This window comes from Mchenga conophoros, linkage group LG10, assembly GCF_057382185.1.
Source record: "Mchenga conophoros isolate Kocher_MC1m ecotype Shallow Benthic linkage group LG10, M_conophoros_male_GT1.1, whole genome shotgun sequence".
Classification (NCBI taxonomy): domain Eukaryota; kingdom Metazoa; phylum Chordata; class Actinopteri; order Cichliformes; family Cichlidae; genus Mchenga; species Mchenga conophoros.
Genome location: NC_140535.1, coordinates 29,986,799 through 30,008,119, shown reverse-complemented (window position 1 = coordinate 30,008,119; position 21,321 = coordinate 29,986,799). Strand labels below are relative to the sequence as shown.

The 21,321-nt window shown below is 40.4% G+C and overlaps 1 protein-coding gene across 2 annotated transcripts; it reads left to right on the top strand.

Moving 5' to 3' along the window:
- Positions 1-2,813: 2,813 nt before the first annotated feature.
- On the top strand, positions 2,814-19,499 carry elmod1 (ELMO/CED-12 domain containing 1). 2 transcript variants are annotated; one of them, XM_085289753.1, is made up of 12 exons: positions 2,814-2,955; positions 3,387-3,458; positions 7,140-7,285; positions 10,431-10,459; positions 10,613-10,710; positions 10,872-11,001; positions 11,350-11,483; positions 11,690-11,758; positions 12,846-12,866; positions 13,150-13,200; positions 13,887-14,020; positions 14,943-19,499. In XM_085289753.1, exons 2-12 carry the CDS (start codon positions 3,442-3,444, stop codon positions 15,116-15,118), a joined length of 1,005 nt encoding a protein of 334 aa, XP_085145879.1. In that variant the 5' UTR covers positions 2,814-2,955; positions 3,387-3,441; the 3' UTR covers positions 15,119-19,499. The 2 variants fall into 2 exon arrangements, with proteins under 2 accessions (XP_085145879.1, XP_085145880.1); XM_085289754.1 differs by lacking the exon at positions 12,846-12,866.
- Positions 19,500-21,321: the final 1,822 nt, after the last annotated feature.

Sequence of the window (21,321 nt, the reverse complement as noted above, 5' to 3'; positions counted from 1 at the left end):
GATTTTACAGAAATGAAAACATGTAAGTCTATCTCAGTCCTGCATTAGACAAATGATGTGTGGATATTCTATCTCTTGATTATGCACTCACTGTCCTCTTGTTTAGGTATATTTGTTCCCATCTGCGGAAGTATCCAATCAGCCAAGCACATGACAGCAACTCAACCCATTTAGGGATGTAGACAGGGTCAGGACAACCAAGTTCAAACCCAGCATCAGAGTAGGGAAGAAGGGTGATTTAAGGGATGTTAAACACCACATGGTTGCTGGTCTCTCGTGGGCTGATCTGAGTATTTCAGGAAATGCTGATTTCCTGAGATTTGTTTTCCACACAACCAGCAAAAGGTTTACAGAGTCCAAAAAACAAATATTAAGTGAGTGGAACCTTAGTGGGAGAAAATGCCCCACTGATATCAGATATCTGCTTCCAGATGATAAGAACAGTTACTCAAATAACCTCTTGTTACAACCAAGGTATACAGAAGAGCAAAGCACATCAGACCTTGAAGCAGATGGGGTACAGCAGTAGAAGACAGCACTGTGCCACTGGAGGCTAGAGTTCATATAGGCTCACAAAAATGGGAGAATAGAAGACTGGTAGGGTCAGAATTCAGTCATCAAATCTCAATTGATAAAGTACTGTACCTTTGGGATGTGGTGGAACAGGAGATTTGCATCAGGGATGTGCAGCCAAAATATTTTCAGCAATTATGTGATGCTAATCATGTTAATATGACCCAAAGTCTTAAAGGAATGTTTCTGCCTTGAATTCTGAAAGCAAAGGGGAGTTCAGTTGGGTTCTAGCAAAGTGCACCTAATAAAGTGGCTGGTGAATGTAATTTAACAAGAATGTGTGTGTGTGAAATATGATGTGGAAATATGGCACGTGCTATAATTTTGCACATGATATAGGAAAGTTGATCTGGTTATGTATTCAGTTTAACCAGAACAAGAGTCCTTAACTATGTCATGACCTTAATTAGTAAACAGTAACATGGAAGCATACTGATCAGGCATAACATTATGACCACTGACAGGTGACGTGAACAGCACTGATTATCTTGTCACCATTGCACCTATATGTGGATGTTACTTTGACATGTACCTCCTACCTAAGCATTGTTCCAGACCACGTACACCTCTTCATGGAACCTGCACTCCCTGATGGCTGTGGCCTCTTTCAGGAGGATAATGCACCCTGCCACAAAGTGAAATGGTTCAGGAATAGTTTGAAGGCAACGGCAGTATCCAGTTTGAGGTGTTGACTTGGCCTCCAAATTCCCCAGATCAAAATCCAATAAGGGATAGAAGTCCAACCCATGGAAGCCCCACCTCACAACTTACAGGACGTAAAGAAGACTTAGCAATACGAAACCCAAATGATATTGTACTGTGGTGGTTCTCAGTCCAAGACAAATACAGATGTAAAGATACAGAGCACAGCAAACAATCAAAAATATTTTGGTGTGTATGTATTCTATTTGAATAAAAACAGCAAATGTATTGAGATGTTATTGTTAATTAATTTATTTGAAAAAAGTACATAATTAAAAAAAACTTGTTTATCTATAATTTAGCTTTTTCCTGTTTTGCTCATCACTGGTTATAGCATGAGATGGTACCTGCAGCAGGAGATAGGCTGTCACACAAGGAGACAAAAGGGCTGCAGAAGGACATCAACTATCAATCAATCTGCTGCTTTGTGCAAGGAGGAAGAAGGGTAGTACTGCTGGAGCCCTACAAAATGACTTCCAGTGATATGCTCATGTGTATGTATCTGATCAGATTGTCACTCTATTAGGGTGAAATGATGGCCTGACATCATTAGTTGGACTTAGTGTTCATAGCCCACCACTGAAGAGCTTGACTGGCATAATCCAGAGAGCACCAGAACCTTCAGGTCCACCACCGATGTCCCATTCCCTTCACCGATGAGAGCAGGTTCACACTGAGCACATGTGGCAGACAGAAGAGTCTGGAAACACCGTGGTGAACATCATGCTGCATGCAGTTTCATCCAGTGTGATTGGTCTGGCAGTGGATCAGTGGGAAAGGCAAACTCATGGCAAATGCCAAGCTGAATCATCACAAGATCATGCAGCTTAGAGATGAAATGAATCCTGTGAAGCCACCATTGGCAATAACCCTGTGTTATCCTAATATGTATTTTTTTTTATTGTTCATACAAGTCTTTAAAAAAAGCCTTTTTTGCTTTTATCCAAAACATAGGATAATGACCAATGATGACTCAGACCACAGAAGGTTAATGAATCTCTACACTACAAGATATTAAAGTGGTCCTATTACACGTTCCCTTTAATATCTATATTAGAACATTTATTGGTGTTCATAGTGATACGTTTCAAATAATGAAGAACCAAAATTCTGTGAACCAAAACGTAAGGCTTCAGTTTATTCTTTGTCTACTTTTGGATCTATATGGCATTAGGGAGCTATTTCTAATACGGCTATCTCAGGTCCAGAAGCCCCACCCACCTGCTATTCAAACCGTCTGTTTTTGAGGGGCAGCCAATCAGAAGAAAGCGTATTAAAGAAGAAAGGAAAGGAGCTAAACTGGTTTGTTCTAAGGGACAAACTGAGGCCCTAAGGGCAAGTATAAACCAAATAAGGATGGTTTTAAACTATAAATCATGCAAAGCTGTTTTGGTTGAGAATTGAACAATGAAAACAAGGAGATGGAAACGTGCAACTACACTTTTTAAGGTACAAAAACAAGAACGTGTCCAGTTTTATCAATACATGATACTGGTAGAAAATGTTCCTGGGACTTTATGAGTGCTGTTATTCTGCACTGCGTTGCTGTTGCTGTAGCTTTTAGACTGAGTGTCAGTCAACATGGAGGAAAGCAGGCGACTGTAGCCCAGAGAAGAGGACAAAAACGCTGCACCCTGCCGCCTCCCGCCTTCCGTTTTGCCTCCTTATTATCCCAAATCGGTAAGAAAAGGGTCTTTTTCTTTTGGTTTTACCGGTTATATTACAGGTAAACCTTTTACAGCCGCTGTTTGATTTCCTGTAGCGTCTTCAGCTACAGATTACTCAGTGTTTGCGCCTTGGTTTGCTAATCACACCGGAGACGAACGAGGAATGAAAATTGAATTTATCTGCCTTTTTCTGCTCTGAAAACCTTAAATAACCGCCCTCAATCCTCCAGAAGAGCTTCTGTGGGTGGCTGTGGTTTTTACAGCGCCAAATTTAACCCAAACAGAAGCTCTGCGGCTCGCAGGAATCAAGCGCTGTTGCGGCGGAGAGCCGCAGATTTGCATGCGCGTTAATTCCTCAGCACCGCGGACAGCTCCGGAGCTCGGGCCTGTCTGGCGGCTCCGTGTCCGCAAGCCTCAAACACTCATCATCTCCTCCGTTTCCAGGTTATCACTCAACTGCACTAGCACCGGAGACACCTGAGGGGTAACAGCGGCCGAGATGAAGCATTTCCTGAGGTAAGGCGAGTCTCCGTGATTAAGATGGAAGCTGTGCTGTGGATTTGCATTTTGCATGGAAACGTGAAGGAATTCATCGTCACTCTCCTCCTTCTCTTCTCAGCTTGTTTATCCATGTTTGCCTTCTACCTGCTATAATTAATTATTAATAACAAGCACCGCGGTCCCTTTATTCCCAGTCCTCCCATTTAAGCTCTTTCCAGTCCATTATGACATTGTGTAGCAGTAAGTGGCTGTTATGGTGTGAATGGCTTTGAATGAGTCCCTTTGTAAGGAGGCCTCTTAATAATGGAGCACTCCAGAGGTGTTTCTATTAATAGTTCTCTCTTTCTGCCTTGGCTTTTTAATGTGTGTGTTTTTTTTAATGGGTTTTCCCCCCCCTATTTTGGGCTCATTATTGACCAAAACTGGGAGAGTATAATATTAAAAAGCAAAAGTTTAATCAATGTGGGTGAAATTAACACCTGAGCCTATAAAGTCTTCAGGAAAGTGTTTAATGAGGTCACTGAGGAAGAGCTTTCTGATAGTTTGATGCAGAAGTGGTTAGCACTGTCACTTTGTAGCAAGAGGTTTAAATGGCCTGGTTAGTTTTCTGTGTTAAGTTTGTTGTGTGTTTTGTCCTGATTCTCTGGCTTATTTCCATAGTCCAAAGACTATGTCTACCACTCTAACTGGTGGTTCTAAATTGGTCTAGATGATTGACAGCTTAGCAGCAGATCAGATTTTGTTTGTCTTGAACTGAAGTTCTTAGGCAGACAGACATTTTGTTCTTTAGTGGAAACAAGCATCCATAGGAATCTGTACATATAAGGCTTGACATGTATAAATGTATTCAGGGACGTGAAAATAAGGAGGGGAGGTTAATGTCCATGAATACGATTAGAAGCTGTGAACATTTCACAAGCTGCTGTGAAACTGTGTTGGCGTAGTAAACGTCTCGACAAAGAGAAAGACAAAACACGAGGGGGGAACAAAACACAGGTGAAATAAAACACCTTTAATGTAAAACACCAAATGACGGAGAAAAAAAGAACTTGGCAGTATTTTGGAGATAGATTCTTAAATGTTTTGCATTTAGCAAAGCCAGCAGTATTCATAACTGTGCTTTTTCCACATCTGTAGTCATCAATCTTTAAATTGGCTTTACCCACCAGTGCTTCCCCCCCCCCCCCCCCCCTTTGCCCCAGTTCATACCAAATTTCCCATAAATCCCAACTGATTTCCCAAGTGAATGAATAAATTTGTTGGAGAAAATTTAGCTTCATTAACTTTTAATGAACAGTAGAAGCCAGTAGAGGCTGCCAATGTTTTTCACTGATGGCTGTGTTTGCTTACAGTAATTATTCTAATGTGCCACGATGACTCTACCAATAGTTTAGAGATGGAAATATGATTCATGCTTTTGGCTGATCAGAGTATTTTGAAGGAATTAACGGCAACACTTTAATCATTCTAGCTGCTGGGGACATCAGTTAGGGTTTTTTCTTGTGTGTAATTAAATCAAAGTGAAGTTTAATAAAATGATGGTGGGAGGTTGTCTCCATTGTTTTGACCGTTTTCACAGGATGAGCAGGTCTCGCAATAACCAGCAAACTGACCTTTATGTGTATGACTCAGTGGGGTAACCCTTTAAAATAGATTAGCAGGTGGCAAGTGTGTTGTTCAAGGACATTTTATTAGACAGTTCTGTGTATTAAGCCTGTAATTGTGGGTTGCTATATAACCTTAAACGCCTCCTTCACTCTCCCTTTGCTCGGTGTTTGCTTCCTTGAAGGTTAAAAAGCTGAGCGTCAGTACGAGCTGTTCAACATGCCAGTCTCATCCACAAGCTGAGAATGAAAGATTAATCCCCACGGACCTTTCTTACCTTCTATTTGTTGTTGTTGATACTGAAGATCATGTCCTACTGTGATCTTTGTGCACAAGCTGGCTTGATTTCTGTCTGGAAAAATTGTAAATGCTGAACAAAGATAGAGGATTTGCAGCTGGATAGAAAAGAAAAGTTTTCAAGTGTACTTAAAGTACTGTGAGTCCTCCCAATCGCTACACAAAATCTGCTTTCTTGCTACCATTAGCTTACCTACTAATGCTTTCAATCCATTTATACATTGGAAATTTTAAAAAAAGTAGTAGACTCAAAAAAATAACTCTTTGAATGAACATAAAAAAATCATTGAAAGAATTTCCACGTAAATAAATTGCTTTATTTTAGCATTATGCAATTCTGTTATTCCAACTTAATGTACTTGAGTTAGAGTAACGTGATTAATTAATGATGAATCAACTGTTTTACTAAGGTTGAGTCCAACTTAATTTAATTAAGTTGATCCTACCCATGCAAATTACGTTAGTGCGACAAAAATGCTTAATCGTAATAGAAAGCTATTTATTAATGTGGAAATCCTTTCCATGATTATTTTAAGTTCATTTAAAGAGTTATTTTTTGGAGTGTTCAACAAAGTCTAGAGTCTGGTTAACATAAGATGTTAATGGATTTATAATAATAACTCCATCCATCCTCTTATCTTTACCAGGGTTGCAGTGAGGCTGGGGCCTATCCCAGATGTGATAGGGTGCGAGGCAACAGTGCTAACCACTGTGCCACCGACCTGTCAATCTAGACTTCAAAAAAAATAGGGAAGCTATGATTACAAGGTTTGATATAGAATTTTCTGTATGTTTTTGTCCTTTACAGGTTAAACCGCAATAAATAGCTAAGGCATATAGTGTGTGTATGGTTGTCTATCTCTTCTAACCGCAGTGATTTTCCTGTGGTTTGAACTCTTGTGTGATCTTGTGAATTCTGTGAGTCCAGGCAACTAACCACTCTTACTAGATTGTATTATGTCATCTCAACAAGAATAAATGAAGTTGCCGGATTTCATGCAGATCCTACATGATTTAATTACGTTCACCACAGAAACATGAAATTATTTTGTTCACATTACAAGTTTGAATTTTGCAAATTTAACAACCACCCAATTTCATTTTTTTGAGTGTAGCAGTGGAAAATACAATTTTCAATCTTTAGTGAGACAACCGATGGCGAAAACATTGAGAAGAAAAAAAGGATTGTGTTCAGGGTGATGTTCAGCATTCTCTGCAGACCGAGGCGGACGAAGGCCGGAAATCATTTATTCTCTTAATGGGTCACTATGCATTTCCCAGGACATTTCCATTTTCATTCTCAGCATCCCCTGCAAAAATAGCACGCTTTGATCTGCTGCAAGTCTCCCCTAGTAGACAAGATGTGAAGCACACTCTTCTGACACTTTGTGTCTTCCTCTCTGCTTCTGCATTTTCACTTCAGTGTCTTTGTCTCAAACTTAATGTGAAACAAAATTGGTCAAAAATAAATTTGTGTAGGCATATTTGTGTAATATGCTGAACTGTAAAAAAGCAAACAGAAAAAAAAATCATACCTACAGTTATTTATTATTTCATTACTCACCTGATGTCGGTAACAACAAATCCAATCCACACAGGCAAAGAAATCAAACCACAGATGCCCATAAATTATGTGTAATACTGAGAAATGAAGGTGAGAAGTTCATGGCAATAGCACCTTTAGAAATATATTACTTAGAAAATTGGTTATGTATTCAATACTTATTTTACCCACTGTATATAATATCTGTGTAAATTTTTAGGAGTATAATCCCCTTGTTTTCTCCCCTGCAGAGTCGTGACCCAGTTCTTTGTGTTCCTCTACTGCAAGTGTCTTTGGCGGGGCCTAAAGTTTGTTGCCAGGAAGTTTACAGGACGCTGCGAGCTGCAGCGAATCTGCTACAACAACAAACATGGAGCCCGCAGGACCCTCAAGATAGGTATGACTTTCATCTTATTTGTAAAAATGTTTCGCACACATTCATCAATGTTCATATTTGTATATGATTTGGTCATATTTATCATTCATTGATTCTAGTTGCATTTTGAAATAGACGTAGACTCCAGTTGTGACGCCAGTGTGGAAATGACTTAAGTCTGCATTTTGTGTAATGGCCAGTGGGGGGCCAATTAGATTTCATGTATAGGAGTCTATCTGAATAATGTTTTTCACTTGATTTATGACCCCAGTAAACACCGTTCTGCCTGTGTTTGTGGTATAAATTTCTAGTTTTGAGTCTTCATTGATACAGGATTGTGTTCATTTTGTAAATTTTGGTCACATTTTGAGCAAAACAGATGATAAATAAGAGTTTTCTTTGGGGCATGGCTACCTTCAATTCAGTTTTATATAGTGCCAAATCAGCATGCACTTTATATTGTAAAATAAAGAGCCTAAATAATACCTTGTGGTTGTCAAGTTGCTACAATATGAGGATAGATCTAATTCTGGGTTTTATAGTGATGAGGAGGACTCAGGGAACAGAACACATGTAGAAACCAAAAGAAAAAAACGCTTTAAGTAAAACAGGAAATAACCAATACATAAGATAAGATAAGATAGAACTTTATTAATCCCTCAGGTGGGTTCCTCTGGGAAATTCGACTTCCAAAAAAAGCACAGCAACGACCGAAGTTACAGTTACAGAATTGTTATATATATATATATACACACACACATACACACACACACACACACACACACACACACACACACACACACACACACACACACACACACACACACACATATATAAATACAGAGACAAATATAAATAAAATATACAAAGGGGATAAATAGAATAAATAGGAATAAAAAATAAAAATACAAGTGAATTGCACATTTCAAGTATTGAGTCTATTGCACTGTTGACTATTTACAAAAAGTATTGCACAAGGTATTGTACAGTGAGGTGAAGAGGCACTACAGCTTAGTTGTTCCCCCCTCCTTTGTCCTCCTGTTTCCCCTCCCTCTCCCCTCCAGAGAGGAGTTAAACAGTCTGATGGCGTGTGGGACAAAGGAGTTTTTAAGTCTGTTAGTTCTTGTCTTTGGGAGAAGCAACCTGTCACTGAACAGACTCTTCTGATTGTTTATGGCCGTGTGCAGAGGATGCCCAGCATTGTTCATAATGTCCAGCAGTTTCTTTAATGTCCTTTTCTCTGCCACTGTCACCAGAGTGTCCAGCTTCATGCCGACCACAGAGCTAGCCCTCCTGATCAGTTTCTCCAGCCTGGATGAGTCCCTCTTTGCTGTGCTGCTCCCCCAGCACACCACAGCATAGAAAAGTACTCCAGCAACCACCGACTGGTAAAACATCCTCAGGAGCTTCCTGCAGATGTTAAAAGACCTCAGCCTCCTGAGGAAGTACAGTCGGCTTTGGGCTTTTTTATACAGGTGCTCTGTGTTGCATGACCAGTCCAGTTTATTGTCCACCCACAGCCCGAGGTACTTGTACTTGTTGACCACCTCCACCTCCTCCCCCTCTATCTGAACCGGCAGTGGACCTTCTCTGGACCTCCCGAAGTCCACAACCAGTTCCTTAGTCTTTGAGGTGTTGAGTTGCAGGTGGTTTGTGTGACTCCATGCGACAAAGTTCCTCACCAGACTTCTGTACTCCTCTTCCTGATCATCCCAGATACACCCCATGATGGCTGTGTCGTCTGCAAACTTCTGAATGTGGCATAATTCAGAGTTGTAGCAGAAGTCAGAGGTGTACAGGGTGAAGAGAAGAGGGGACAGCACAGTTCCCTGTGGTGCTCCTGTGCTGCTGACCACTGTGTCAGACGTGATGTCCTTCAGCCTGACGTACTGTGGTCTGTCGGTGAGGTAGTCGGAGATCCAGGCCACCAGGCAGGGGTCCACCTCCATCCTGTTCAGTTTTTCCTGAAGCATACAGGGCCGGATGGTATTAAAGGCACTGGAAAAGTCAAGAAACAGGATCCTGACCGTGCCTTTTCCCCCATCCAGGTGTGAGTGGGCTCTGTGTAGGAGGTACAGGATGGCATCCTCCACTCCGACACCCGCCTTGTATGCAAACTGTAGTGGGTCCTGGGCATGTTGTACCTGTGGTCGGAGGAGGTTGAGGAAGAGCCGCTCTAGAGTCTTCATAAGATGTGACGTCAGTGCCACCGGTCGGAAGTCATTCAGCTCATTGGGCCGGTTCTTTTTGGGGACCGGGACGATGCAGGATGTCTTCCAGAGGGCGGGCACTCTCCCCAGTCGCAGACTGAGGTTGAAGACTCGTTGTAGCGGCTCCCCAAGTTCAGCAGCACACGCCTTAAGCATCCTAGGACACACCTTGTCTGGGCCTGCTGCCTTTCTGGGGCGAAGCTTCCTCAGTTGCCTCCTGACCTGATCCACTGTGACACTGGGAGATGTTTGGGAGGAGGGGAGGGGGGGGAGATGTCTTGCTGCTGAGAGAGGGATTGGAGGAGGGGGGTGTCATGGTGTCAGGAAGGGGGGGAAGCGAGGGAGGCAGGAGAGTGGGGAGAGGACTCTGTAGTGAAGGTGAGGGTGGGGGGGTTGTGGGCTGGTCAAACCTGTTGAAGAAGTTGTTGAGTTCGTTTGCCTTCTCCACAGTCCCCCCCACTGTGCTTTTCTTGGTGTTGTGGCCTGGGATGGTTTTCACACCATTCCAGACCTCCCTCATATTGTTCCTCTCCAACTTCTGCTCCACCTTCCTCCTGTAGGTGTCCTTTGCTTCCCTCAGGCAGCGTTTCACCTCCCGCTGTGCTGCTTTCATCTCCTCCTTCACTTTGCTCCTGAAAGCCTACACGAAAACATACACGAATACTAACACCAGGATGTGCAAGAGGAGGAAACACAAAAGATTCAAAGCTTAAACACAGTAATTGAACAGAGCGAGGCACAGACGAGAACACAGAGAAGAATCAGAATATAATCAAACCAACACAAGAATTCATTCATCCAATTTTCTTCTGCCTCTTACTTATTCAGTATTATGTTAGCTCAGAGATTCATGATTTACATTCAGTGTACCATATCAGCAGTCTGAGGCATTGGACAGAGCATTGTTCACTGTTACTGTACACATTTGTCTTACTCTTTGCAACATTTCCTTGCAGAGTCATCTCTGAGGTACTCCAAGAATGAGGTATGGGGCTCTTTCAATCTGTCGTTATGCACGTGCAACATAATCCGGGTTTATTGCTCAGTCTTCTTGCCTCAGTCCTTAACATGTGTTCCCACTCTGTCCTTGCCTCTCTCTTTATATTCCTGCCATCTTCTCTGCTCTTATCCACTCCAGCTGCTGCAGTCTGCCCTCAGCGTCCATCCTGATAAAGTGGAGAAAACCATCGATGACATCATGGCCTTGAAGAAAATTAACCCTGACACCAACCCACAGTGAGACTCTGCGCTGCATATCACATTTCTGTTCTTGTGTTGTGGTTAATTAGAGGTTAACAAAGGAAGCTAATCCCTAGAGTAGCTGTGAAGGACAGCGGAGAGTTTATACAATGCACCCCTCAGAGACAAACGGACTACCTGTCCCTTTGTCTCTCCAGGCTCGGCATCTCTCTGCAGGCCAGCCTGCTGCAGATTGTGGGCTACAGGAGCCTGGTGGCAGAGGTGGAGAAGCTACGCAGGGAGCCTTATGACTGCGAAAATCCTGAGCATGAGGAAATGCTGATGAAGGTATGCAGTCTCTCTCTGGTTGGTTAAAGAGAACAAAATATTGTATCTGTCTTCATGTAGTGTCAGATAAACTTCATGACTGGGGTCACTTATTTGAATCATTACTCTTTACATTTGCTTGAGTTAAATCGGTTATCCCGTAGTTCATTTCATTAAATGGATGTTCTCCCACTACTAAATTAAATACATTTTTTACTATAGAAAAAGTTCCCCCTGTACCACTATGTTACAGTCTCGTACTTACACTTGTCAGGCATGATATTACACTGTAATGAATACTATGCTTTGTTATAGAATAATAATTTTACTCTACTGAGCTGTGGTTGTGTGCTTGTGTGTGTGTTGTAGCTATGGAAAGAGCTGCGCCCTGACACACCTCTCACGGGTCGCATATCCAAACAGTGGTGTGAGATTGGTTTCCAGGGCAGCGATCCAAAGACTGATTTCAGGGGCATGGGACTGCTGGGCCTGCACAACCTGCTGTAAGCTGTCGGCCTGGAACACAGATTAAAAACCAGCCAAGCAGTGCAACACTTACATATGGAGATATACATGTTCAGCATGTCATTTAAAGACTTTAAATCAAAGCCAAAACTATAAATAAATAATTATAATTCATAGGCTACATATGCATATCCATGAACGGGAAGTTCAGACATGCCTTTTCCCTTATGTTGTCTTTCTACAGGTATTTTGCTGAACACGACAAGGCTACTGCCCTGCAGATGCTCCATGATTCCCTCCAACCAAAGCACAAGTATGTTCATTTTGCCTTTCACGGGCATATGAAAGGAATACACCAAGTGGATTGGTAGAACATCTCTGCCAATAATTACAGATGTAGACTGTATATGAATTTATGGAGTTTATAGTTCATAGAAAAAGAAAAGTACAGAAAAATGTAACCTTGCAATAACAGAGGAAAGTGCACATTGAGCTATAATAGCACAAAGTTCAAGTATTAGTCAATGAAAAGTGTGTAAATTATACAGCAGAATCACAATATAACACATTATATTAGATGTAACCACAGTGCTGGAAATAATATCCTTCAGATTCAAACAAAGCATGGATGTGAGGTTGGTTTTGTATAAAATATAATCAAAGAAATATCACATCTGTTCGCTAAAAGGTCATATGTATGCCAAACAAACTCTATTGAAACCAAAAGTGATCAACGGTGGACCTAATGGTAAAACCAGGACAGCTTTCTGTCATTGACTAACAACTTAAGATTGATTTGATTGAACCCTTAGCCAATGTACATAGCTTGGGCAATTGTACTTTCTGTCTCTAACACTGACCACAATTTGAAAAATGAACTTTAAGTTTTACTAAATGTGACGGGACTCTGGCGACTGACTTCATAAAGACACCAGAAAAGTGTTAATTGAGGTCACACAGTTAGGGAACTGAGGACGTTTTTTCCCATACGTTTCAGTACAAATGGAAGTCTTTTTGCAGCCAGAGGAGTCGCCCCCTGCTGGCCATTCAGAAGAGTGAAGGCAATTCAGCACTGGCTTCATTTTTAAAAACAGATATAACATAAAAATAAATCAAAGCATCTACTTACAACTACTTGGTGTATTCCTTCTACATTAATCTGTACTTAATCATGCATAACTCTGCATCCATCATACTCTGCTTGATTATATTCATTTTTACAGCTTGATGCCATTCACTGCCTCATCTTTTATTGACTACTGCTGCTTGTATTGTTTCTCATCGGCATCCCAGTGAGCGGTCTCATTTCCAAAATGAAGATTCTTCTTCTTTTTCTTTTATTTCTCCTCCACCTCCATTTCTGCCCATGCCTCCTTCTCTGTCTGTCTCATGCACTGTAGGAGCACACACAGAAAGCCAAGGTACTCTACTTCACTTTCATTCACTTGCCGTTTGCTGCGTTCATTGCTTACTCATTTAGGTTGATTTTTCATGCACCTAAAGCTGCACTAAGCATGATAATTTATACAAACTGAAGCATCATCTTGTCAGCCTAAAGGCAGAAAAAAAGAGAGCCATAAATCAGCATTAACAGACAGTTTCTAAATTGTTCTCAGAAGATTTAGCTTTTATGCGCATTATGGTGCACTGTGGTTGCTGCTTCACATGTAAACTATCCGTGACTCAAGTGTGTGTCCTTCACAGCGAGGTAAACAAGCCTGAATGGGAACAGAAGAACCTTGACAAAGCGATTGGGTAAGTCTCACATGCACATGCAATATATGCAGACATGCACGTGTGTGTGGAGCAGGGAAATCTGGGCTGCTGCTGCTGGAGCTGTGTGAGGTTTGGCCTCAAAACAGAGCAGCTTCAGCATGTGACGCTCACAACAAGCCAGCATATGCATGTGAGTGCGTTGTAGAAGTGTGTGGATCTGTAAGCAGGAGACACTGTGTTTATGTGCTAATGGGCAGGAAGTATTTTACTACTGTGTGGCCTGCTGTACTGCTACGCTGGCTTCTGTTGTCAGTCTGCATTAGCGCCGAATAGAGCCGAGGATTGTTGTGAAAAAACAAGTGCGACATCGCAGCAGTGTCTTTAATAAATAGACAGTTTGTGATTTGCACTGAGTGTGGACTTTCTCATGAAGTGAAATGGTTAAAGATGTTGAGCACACCATTATGGCCGAGTGATGTTGGGACAGTAATCCTGTTAATCTATATTTTATGCCTTTAGAATTTTAAGTCCTTGTGTTTAATGTCTATGGTTATTTGCTTACAGAGGCTCTCTTTCCATCTGTTTGAGTGTAATCTCCGTTCTCTACAAAACATAAAATCTTTTGTGAAATGGAAAACCTGCAGTCTGTTTCTCCTCTCCTGTCACAGCAGTCTAACAAAAAACAGGGTCCCACCTACTGACTTAGTAAATATTTTGTCCCCCAGGTATTCCTTTGCCATTGTGGGCATCAACATCACAGATCTGGCCTACTCTCTGTTGGTGAGTGGAGCTCTGAAGACCCATCTGTACAATGTGGCTCCAGAGATGCCCAGCCTGCTGCACTTCCAGCAGACCTTCTGTGAGTACATTGGATTGGGATGAACAGTATTTTATCTTTATTTTTCCCGTATATTGATTTATGTATTTTTCATTTTGCTTAGAATTTTGAACGTTTTTGCATCAGAATTAAAAAAAGTTTTCTTTTAAAGTTTAAGGTTGGGGAGATGTTGGTATACAGAACTTGCATAAAATTGTATTTTAACCAAGTGGCATCTTCCAAAGCAGGTCCTTCTCCAAATACCCCAAGCCGAACATATCAATAATACAAGTTTAAAGCCTGGGACAAAAAACTGTTTTATTCTGTTTGGGTAGTTTCAACCTTTATTCCAACTGTATATCTGGGAACTCTTTTTATAACTAATGTTTCTGCAGACTGTTAAGGCTTATAGTTTTAACCAACGAGCATAATCCTTCTGAAACTTAAAATATCCAAAATGTACAAAATGTATTTTGGATTACTATTATTTTATTATTATTTGAATTAATCAGTTTGGCCAAAAATGGGTTAATGGACTTCTATAGCAGCAGAAGTCTATGGGGTCCACCACAGGTAGCGCCCCTGGTGGCTGTTTCTGCATTGCATCCACTTTTCTGAGCCAGAACTACGTTCATCTTTTAAACTGTGAGAGCCTTAACTGTATACAGTCATAGAAAAAAATTTCTAATGTCCCAAAGTGGCAAAAAATTAAACCACATAAACCACATACATTGTTAAAAATATGTCATTAACTTTCAGCTGTTTGTTTAACTGTGTGTGCAGATTTGTAATTGGAAGCTTTTTCTCTTTTTTCCACCTGCTATGGTAAAAAAAGAGGTGTGAGAAAGAAACAAATCAGTTAAACTGTGTGGTGGAAAATAAAAAAGATGCTAAAATGCAGTACGAGGATAATTACTTGTGGATTAGCTGCACATATGTGTCTATTTACTTTCTTTCTTGGCAGGTTACCTGATGCAGGAGTTCCACCGCTTCTGGATTGAGGAGGATCCCAGCGACATCATGGAGTTTAACCGAGTCCGCTCCAAGTTTCACCGAAGGATCCTGCGACAGCTGAAGAACCCAGACATGGCTCTGTGCCCCCACTTCTCTGCCTCCGATCTCCACCTTGTCAACCTCTAAACACCCTCACTGAGCCCTTCATACCCCTACAGAGGTCTCCCGTCTTCATGAACCCCCACAGAGGTCTCCCTTAGATGTCTGGTAGGCCATCAATACATCAGAACCAGCCTCACACTCGCAGAGATGGTTCCTCCATCTGCTGGACATATCTGGGAAGGCTCTGTTCCATGTCCGCTCAGCCCAACACGTCCCAGCTAACGTCATGTCGCATCACTGCCAACAGCTTAACTCAACCACACACACACTCACACACACACACACACACACACACACACACACACAAACAGAATCTAACCTTAGACAGGATCTTAATAATTTAAAATGGGGACTTTTCCCTCAGACTTCCCACATTGTAAACAGATGTTTGACCCCCAAAAAAAAAATTTAAAAAAGAAGTGCACACACATACACACTGCCTATCTGCCCTCACTGCAGCGTTAGACCACCAGCATCAGAGATGACCATAGCGATTGTAGCTGTGCATGAGGAGGCTGGCACCACTCCATCACTACACTCATTGTTGTTGCTTTAAGGACTCATAACGATTGTATCACAGCCGTTACACCTCAGTTATGAACCCTTTTTGTTTAATTTAATAACAAACCAAATTTACTTTATCAGCCAAAAACAGCTATTAGATAGATTGCGATGTATTGATCAGCAGTTTGGAATATTTTGACGGTTAGCGCACTGACTATCAGAGACGAAGACGTATAGATATATGAAAAGGTGTGATTTATGGGGCAGGGGGGTGTTTTTGATCCTTTTTGGGAGGGGATGAATTCCAACTAAGTTCAGGAGCTGCTGAATTTCCAGAAAAACCCCTCTGAATCTCAATTTAAATTTCAATTTGCATCTCAGTCTCATGTTTTCATCTTGTGGACACAGCAGGATGCAATCAAACATAATATAAAAGTGTATCCCAGTTTTATATGTCATTTGGCCACAGTTAAATATTTTATATCCAGTTAAATTGGAGCGGGACTCCCACAAGATCTTCTGTCACAGTGGTGCTGTGTCTATTTCTGACTGTTTTGAAGTTGCATTCAGAAAATTACCTAGCAGAGTAGATAAATTCTGCCCCAATTGGGACTAAACATAATTCAGCAGAGATGAGATGTAGACCAGAGGAGAAAAATTCCCCTCATCAAATCAAAGTTTGAGAGAACTTTTGCTGGTGCTGTTTCAGTCAAACCATGAAGGGCCACTTCACCTCGAAACTCTGTTTTACGAACTGCCACAGATGGTGTCTAAATGACATCAACACCTAAGATTTCTCCTTGCCAAAATATCGAATGTGGAGCAGCAGCTTTGCTTAAATTTCATTTTTGCAAACCTGCTAAATTATGTTTATAAATATTTTATGAACCTTACTCGATGTGTGGCATTTGGCAGCCCTGCTCCCAGCTTGGATAGTAGAAATCTAAATATGTATGTTGTGAACATTTTCTACAGGTTTGCAAAAGCTTTTTGCCTTTGATTTGACTCCATGCAGAGATTCTGTTATGAATGTTTCTCACATCCACGATTGTTTGATTCTTTTTGTATTCATTGAATGTGACACTGTGTCCACTGTTGTATCAGCCAAAGCAATAATTTACACTCATTTCACTGCACATTTCTTTAAAATGTGTTTATTTGCACCATGCGTGCCTGAGTGTTTTGTTTAACTTTCTGACTCAGAGCTGGAATACTAATCAGTTTACACAAGCCACATGCAGAGCTGAATACAGGTGAAATGTCACCACATTAACTTTGAAACATTAGTATAATTACCGTAGACGAAGGTTTCCTCGACTGTGGCAGCAATTGCGCTGCGTTTAACAATGCTGGAATTTGGCAAGACATTTAAATGCAGAGTTGCTCCATAGGGAGTTTATTAAGTGACTGCTGCTAAAACAGAGGAGAGCTGACAGTGAAAGTTTAAAATGCAACACGATGGAGGTGTTGACCTGCCAGTCAATACACCACCTGCAGAGCTCTCACTGTCACACTGACCAAAATGTTTTTCTTTCCTTTGTGCTACCATCAGCAGTCTGACTGATGGAGGCATCAGCCTCCTAGTGAGAGCAATAGGACGCTGATGGTGCAGATTTTTCATATTTTTTGTTTAAAGTTAACTCCTATTTTTTATTAAAAGAACATGTTTAAGATGTGCAAGAATGACCTGAACAAGAAAACTATGAGAAATACACTCACTGGCTAGTTCATTATGTACACAGTTCAACTCCTTGCTGATGCAAATGTTAAATCAAACACATGGAAGCAGCTCGGTGTAATTAGGAATACAGACATGGTCAAGATGACCTGCTCAAAATTACTAATTGAATTGGAAAAAGAAGACTGAGAATTATATTTGACGACTGTGAATTTCTGCTCCAACATTCAGATGGTAGGGCCAGCTGAGCATTGCTTCCATTAGGTTAACGTGTCATGTTGCAAAGCTCAAATCATCTCAAACTGGTTTCTTGAGCATCAAAACGAGTTCACTCTACATAAATGTTGACTCCAGAGTCACCAGAGCTCAATCCAGTAGAGCCCCTTTGGGATGTGGTGGTACTAGCCAGGTGTTACTGGTATGAGGTGGCCAGTGAGTGGATCACAAATTAGCATTCAGGAAAAATGCAGTTAAATATTTGGATTACATTCTCAATGAGAACCCTAATTAACATTTTTAATTGACTGCTATTTTATTACTGATGTGAGAACAGATTGTAACATAACTTAGAAAATAATTCCTGTGTAAAACACTGAATGGGATTTGTCCTTGAAAATCCAAAGCATGACCTTTATGCTAGCTCCAGAGTGCCTTCCCTTGCCACCTCTCGTTCACTCCCAAATACAAGAACTAATCAATGCTAACTTAAATAGAGTCTACTAATCCTGTACACCAACAAAGGCTCCAACACACAGTACAAAAATCCAAAACTCATGTGGATTCAGACAGTACTTAGGTACAACTTTAGCGATTAAGCTAATAACGGTTAGCCAGGTAGCAGTTACATTAGGTAGCTAGCAGCGATCTAGGCAACCGTGGTTATGCTATTATTCTGAAGGAGTACTTCAATTATCCTAATCTATCCTAAATAATTGTCACTGGGACATAAAAACCTACATGGCTAAAATCACCAGTCAAATCTAAACTAAACCAAAACAAGGGTTTTAAAAGCTGTTTCCCCTGAAAGTTACACTTCTCCATTACTGCTGTTGTAGATTTTTTCTGATAGAGTTCAATAAAATGTTCTTTTTTTCTTACAATGTTTCTGGGTTTAGTAGATAAAATAACATAAGTGTCGTTCTTCTGGCTAATGTTATGTAACAATGATATTTAGCAGTTACTGGCTTTTTTCTGTTTGATGTTAACATTAAGCCTGAAGACACCCAGGTTAATCTAGTAAAGTCCTGCTAGCCAAAAGAAGACATGGCCGATGTTAGGGCAAACCTAGGGTCAGCATCAGCAGGGAATTTAATTGATAGAGGGATCTTTATTTTAAATTTGATGACCCGGAACTCTTGTTCTTCAATTCTTGCTCTATAATTCTTCATTACGATTTCTTTTTTATTAAACTGTTTTCTAATTCACAAATAGGGAAAAATACACGGTCTAAACAACATGAACAAAACTTTGTACAGGAAATATTTTCCCCTCTTGATATTCAGCATGTGGACCCACTAGAACCACTGCAGCTGTCTTATTTGTCACACAGCTGTTACCTGAGGTCCTTTTGTAGAGACAGACTTGGGTAATATCCAGTTCATTGTCTCTGGAGCAGCATTTTGATTTTTTTTAATCTCAGCTCTGAGCCACACTCACTTTTTCACCAAATGGTTAAAGCCCACGTCTTTTCTTGGACACACAACCACTGTATTTAACATGCTTTGACAAATGTACTCATCACATTACTGAAAGAAATACAACACAAGCATTAATTTTACATCCATGCTTGCACTGTTGATTGTGTTGAACAGTACTGAATACCTTTGTTCCTTTTGAAGTGAATGTCAAAGCTTTTTGTCAGTATTACGCAGCTGATTTATTTAGTGAATGTCAGCGCCGATTTTATCTCCTGCTTGCATTTGCTTTGCTTTACTGTGGTCAGCTTTGCACTACTGTAAAAATATAAATGCAGTTTTCTTTATGTTAATAAATCAGTAATTTGTGGTGTGAGGGCCGACGTGTCCAACGATACTGTAGATGAAGTTAGGTACATGCTGCTGTATATTCTGCTTTGAAACTGCCTAAGAGACCTCGATCTGCATGATACGGTCGCTGCTTCGACATTGTGTATTCCTCAGTAAAGTACTTCTGAATATTGTAGTGTGCTTCATTTGTTTGTGCTGTACTTTTTGAGATCACAATAAAGATCAAAGGAGAGTTAAACGTGTAGTTGACTTTTTTTTGATTGGATACAGTAAAAACAAAGAGCTTTTAATAAAGTGGAGAAATGCCACTCCCTACGGACTTACTGTTTCATAGAGAGCACTCACGAGATTAGCCAGAATAAATGCAACCCTGTGGAGCTTTTGTTTTGAAGGTGGTGTAAATAATTATTCTAGCTGTTTAGCTGAATATGGACATGAGGCAGGACAAATAACGGGCATGTAGCCCAGGTCTAACACAAACACCCATATCTGCGGCCAGTGTAGAATGTGAAGATGAATGACCCGCCTGCACATCCACGAGCTCATAACCCGACTTCTGCTTTCTAAGCTGGGAACAAAACATCGCTCCAACTTGGATTCTTTTCTAATGTGCAATGGAGTCAAAATTATGACAAATATGTGCTGAATTTCTGCTGCTCATGCATTTAATTTCAATGAACAGCAGAGGGCAGTGAGGCAACATAAGAGAAGGCAGAATGAGCTGCTTTGAAATGAGAACAAGGGGAAAAAAATGCAGAAGGTGTAGACTAGAACAGATGATACTGCAGGGTCACTATTTGCACTATTTGCAAAGCATTTGCTAAACAAGATTACCGATGGTTGTTTCCCCTAAACACGCTTCTGATTGAAATTAACAACCTGAAAACTAGATCAGAAATCGGAGCCACAGCCTCTGAGGTTGGCCCTGAGAAGTCAAACACACTGCAACCTAAGAAAATGCTAGCACAGCACACAAAACACAACAGAAGTGAAGCTGAACAAAACAGAAGTTGAAAGATGCTACATCTTCCTCCCTCACTCCTCCCTCCATCCTCTGCTTCTAGAAGTGACGTCATTTTCTCGGAAATGTAGTTTTTTTTACCTTCAGGGCCCCATCAGCCTGTAGTGGTGTTTTTAAAGGTTATGTTTGACTTTATGACTTTCTGTATTGTTTCTGGGATGCTTAAAAGTTATATTGCACTGCTGGAAATAGTTTATTTTGATGCATATGCTGTTTTTTTGCAAATTTGCATTATAATATTTATTTTCGTTTTTCCTGTAGTAAATAAAAATTGGTGTATTTCAAAAATAAAACTATGAAGACACTCAAAATAAATTTCCTGTGGTGGGAAACTATGTTGTGCAACTTTTTTGTATTTACAGTTTTGAGGCATAAGCCTCTTAAATTTCTCTAACTAGAAATATATTTAAAAAAAACAAAAACGATTTTCAATTTTTTTGTAGTTTATTGCAATTATTTTTGCAAATTATGTAATTACTATGCACTTAATGCATACATATTATTAAAATTTGGGCTATAATGGTTGTATTGATGCATAGCAACTTGGAATGCTCCCAAAAATGGCACCACAGCATGTAAAAATATAATATAAGCTCTGGCGGACTTGGTTCTATGGTAGGTCTTAAAGGGTTAAAAACTATTTACTTTGCCTTGTTTGGTATCATCCTTTTCAGCACAACCTCACATGTCTGAATTTACAGTTATGTTTTCATTTTGACATACTGTACTAACACAATTGATCTAAAATCAGAGAAAAAACATAAAACCTGAGTAGAAAAAAGTAGAAAAGATTCAATAAACATGTTTATTGAATCATATTTCATAACTTCAAATGCAAATATAAAATGTCAATTTTAAAATTATATGCACAAGTTTTGCAAACAACAATGTTATTTGCACCGATTTACCTTTTACCCTTTTGTATAACCATTCCAAACTATTTACGTAACAGTCAGGTGTTCTGCATTCAATAAGATGCCACACAAATTATTTGTGCCACTCGAAAAAATAATTTATGTCCACTATAAAGGAGAACATC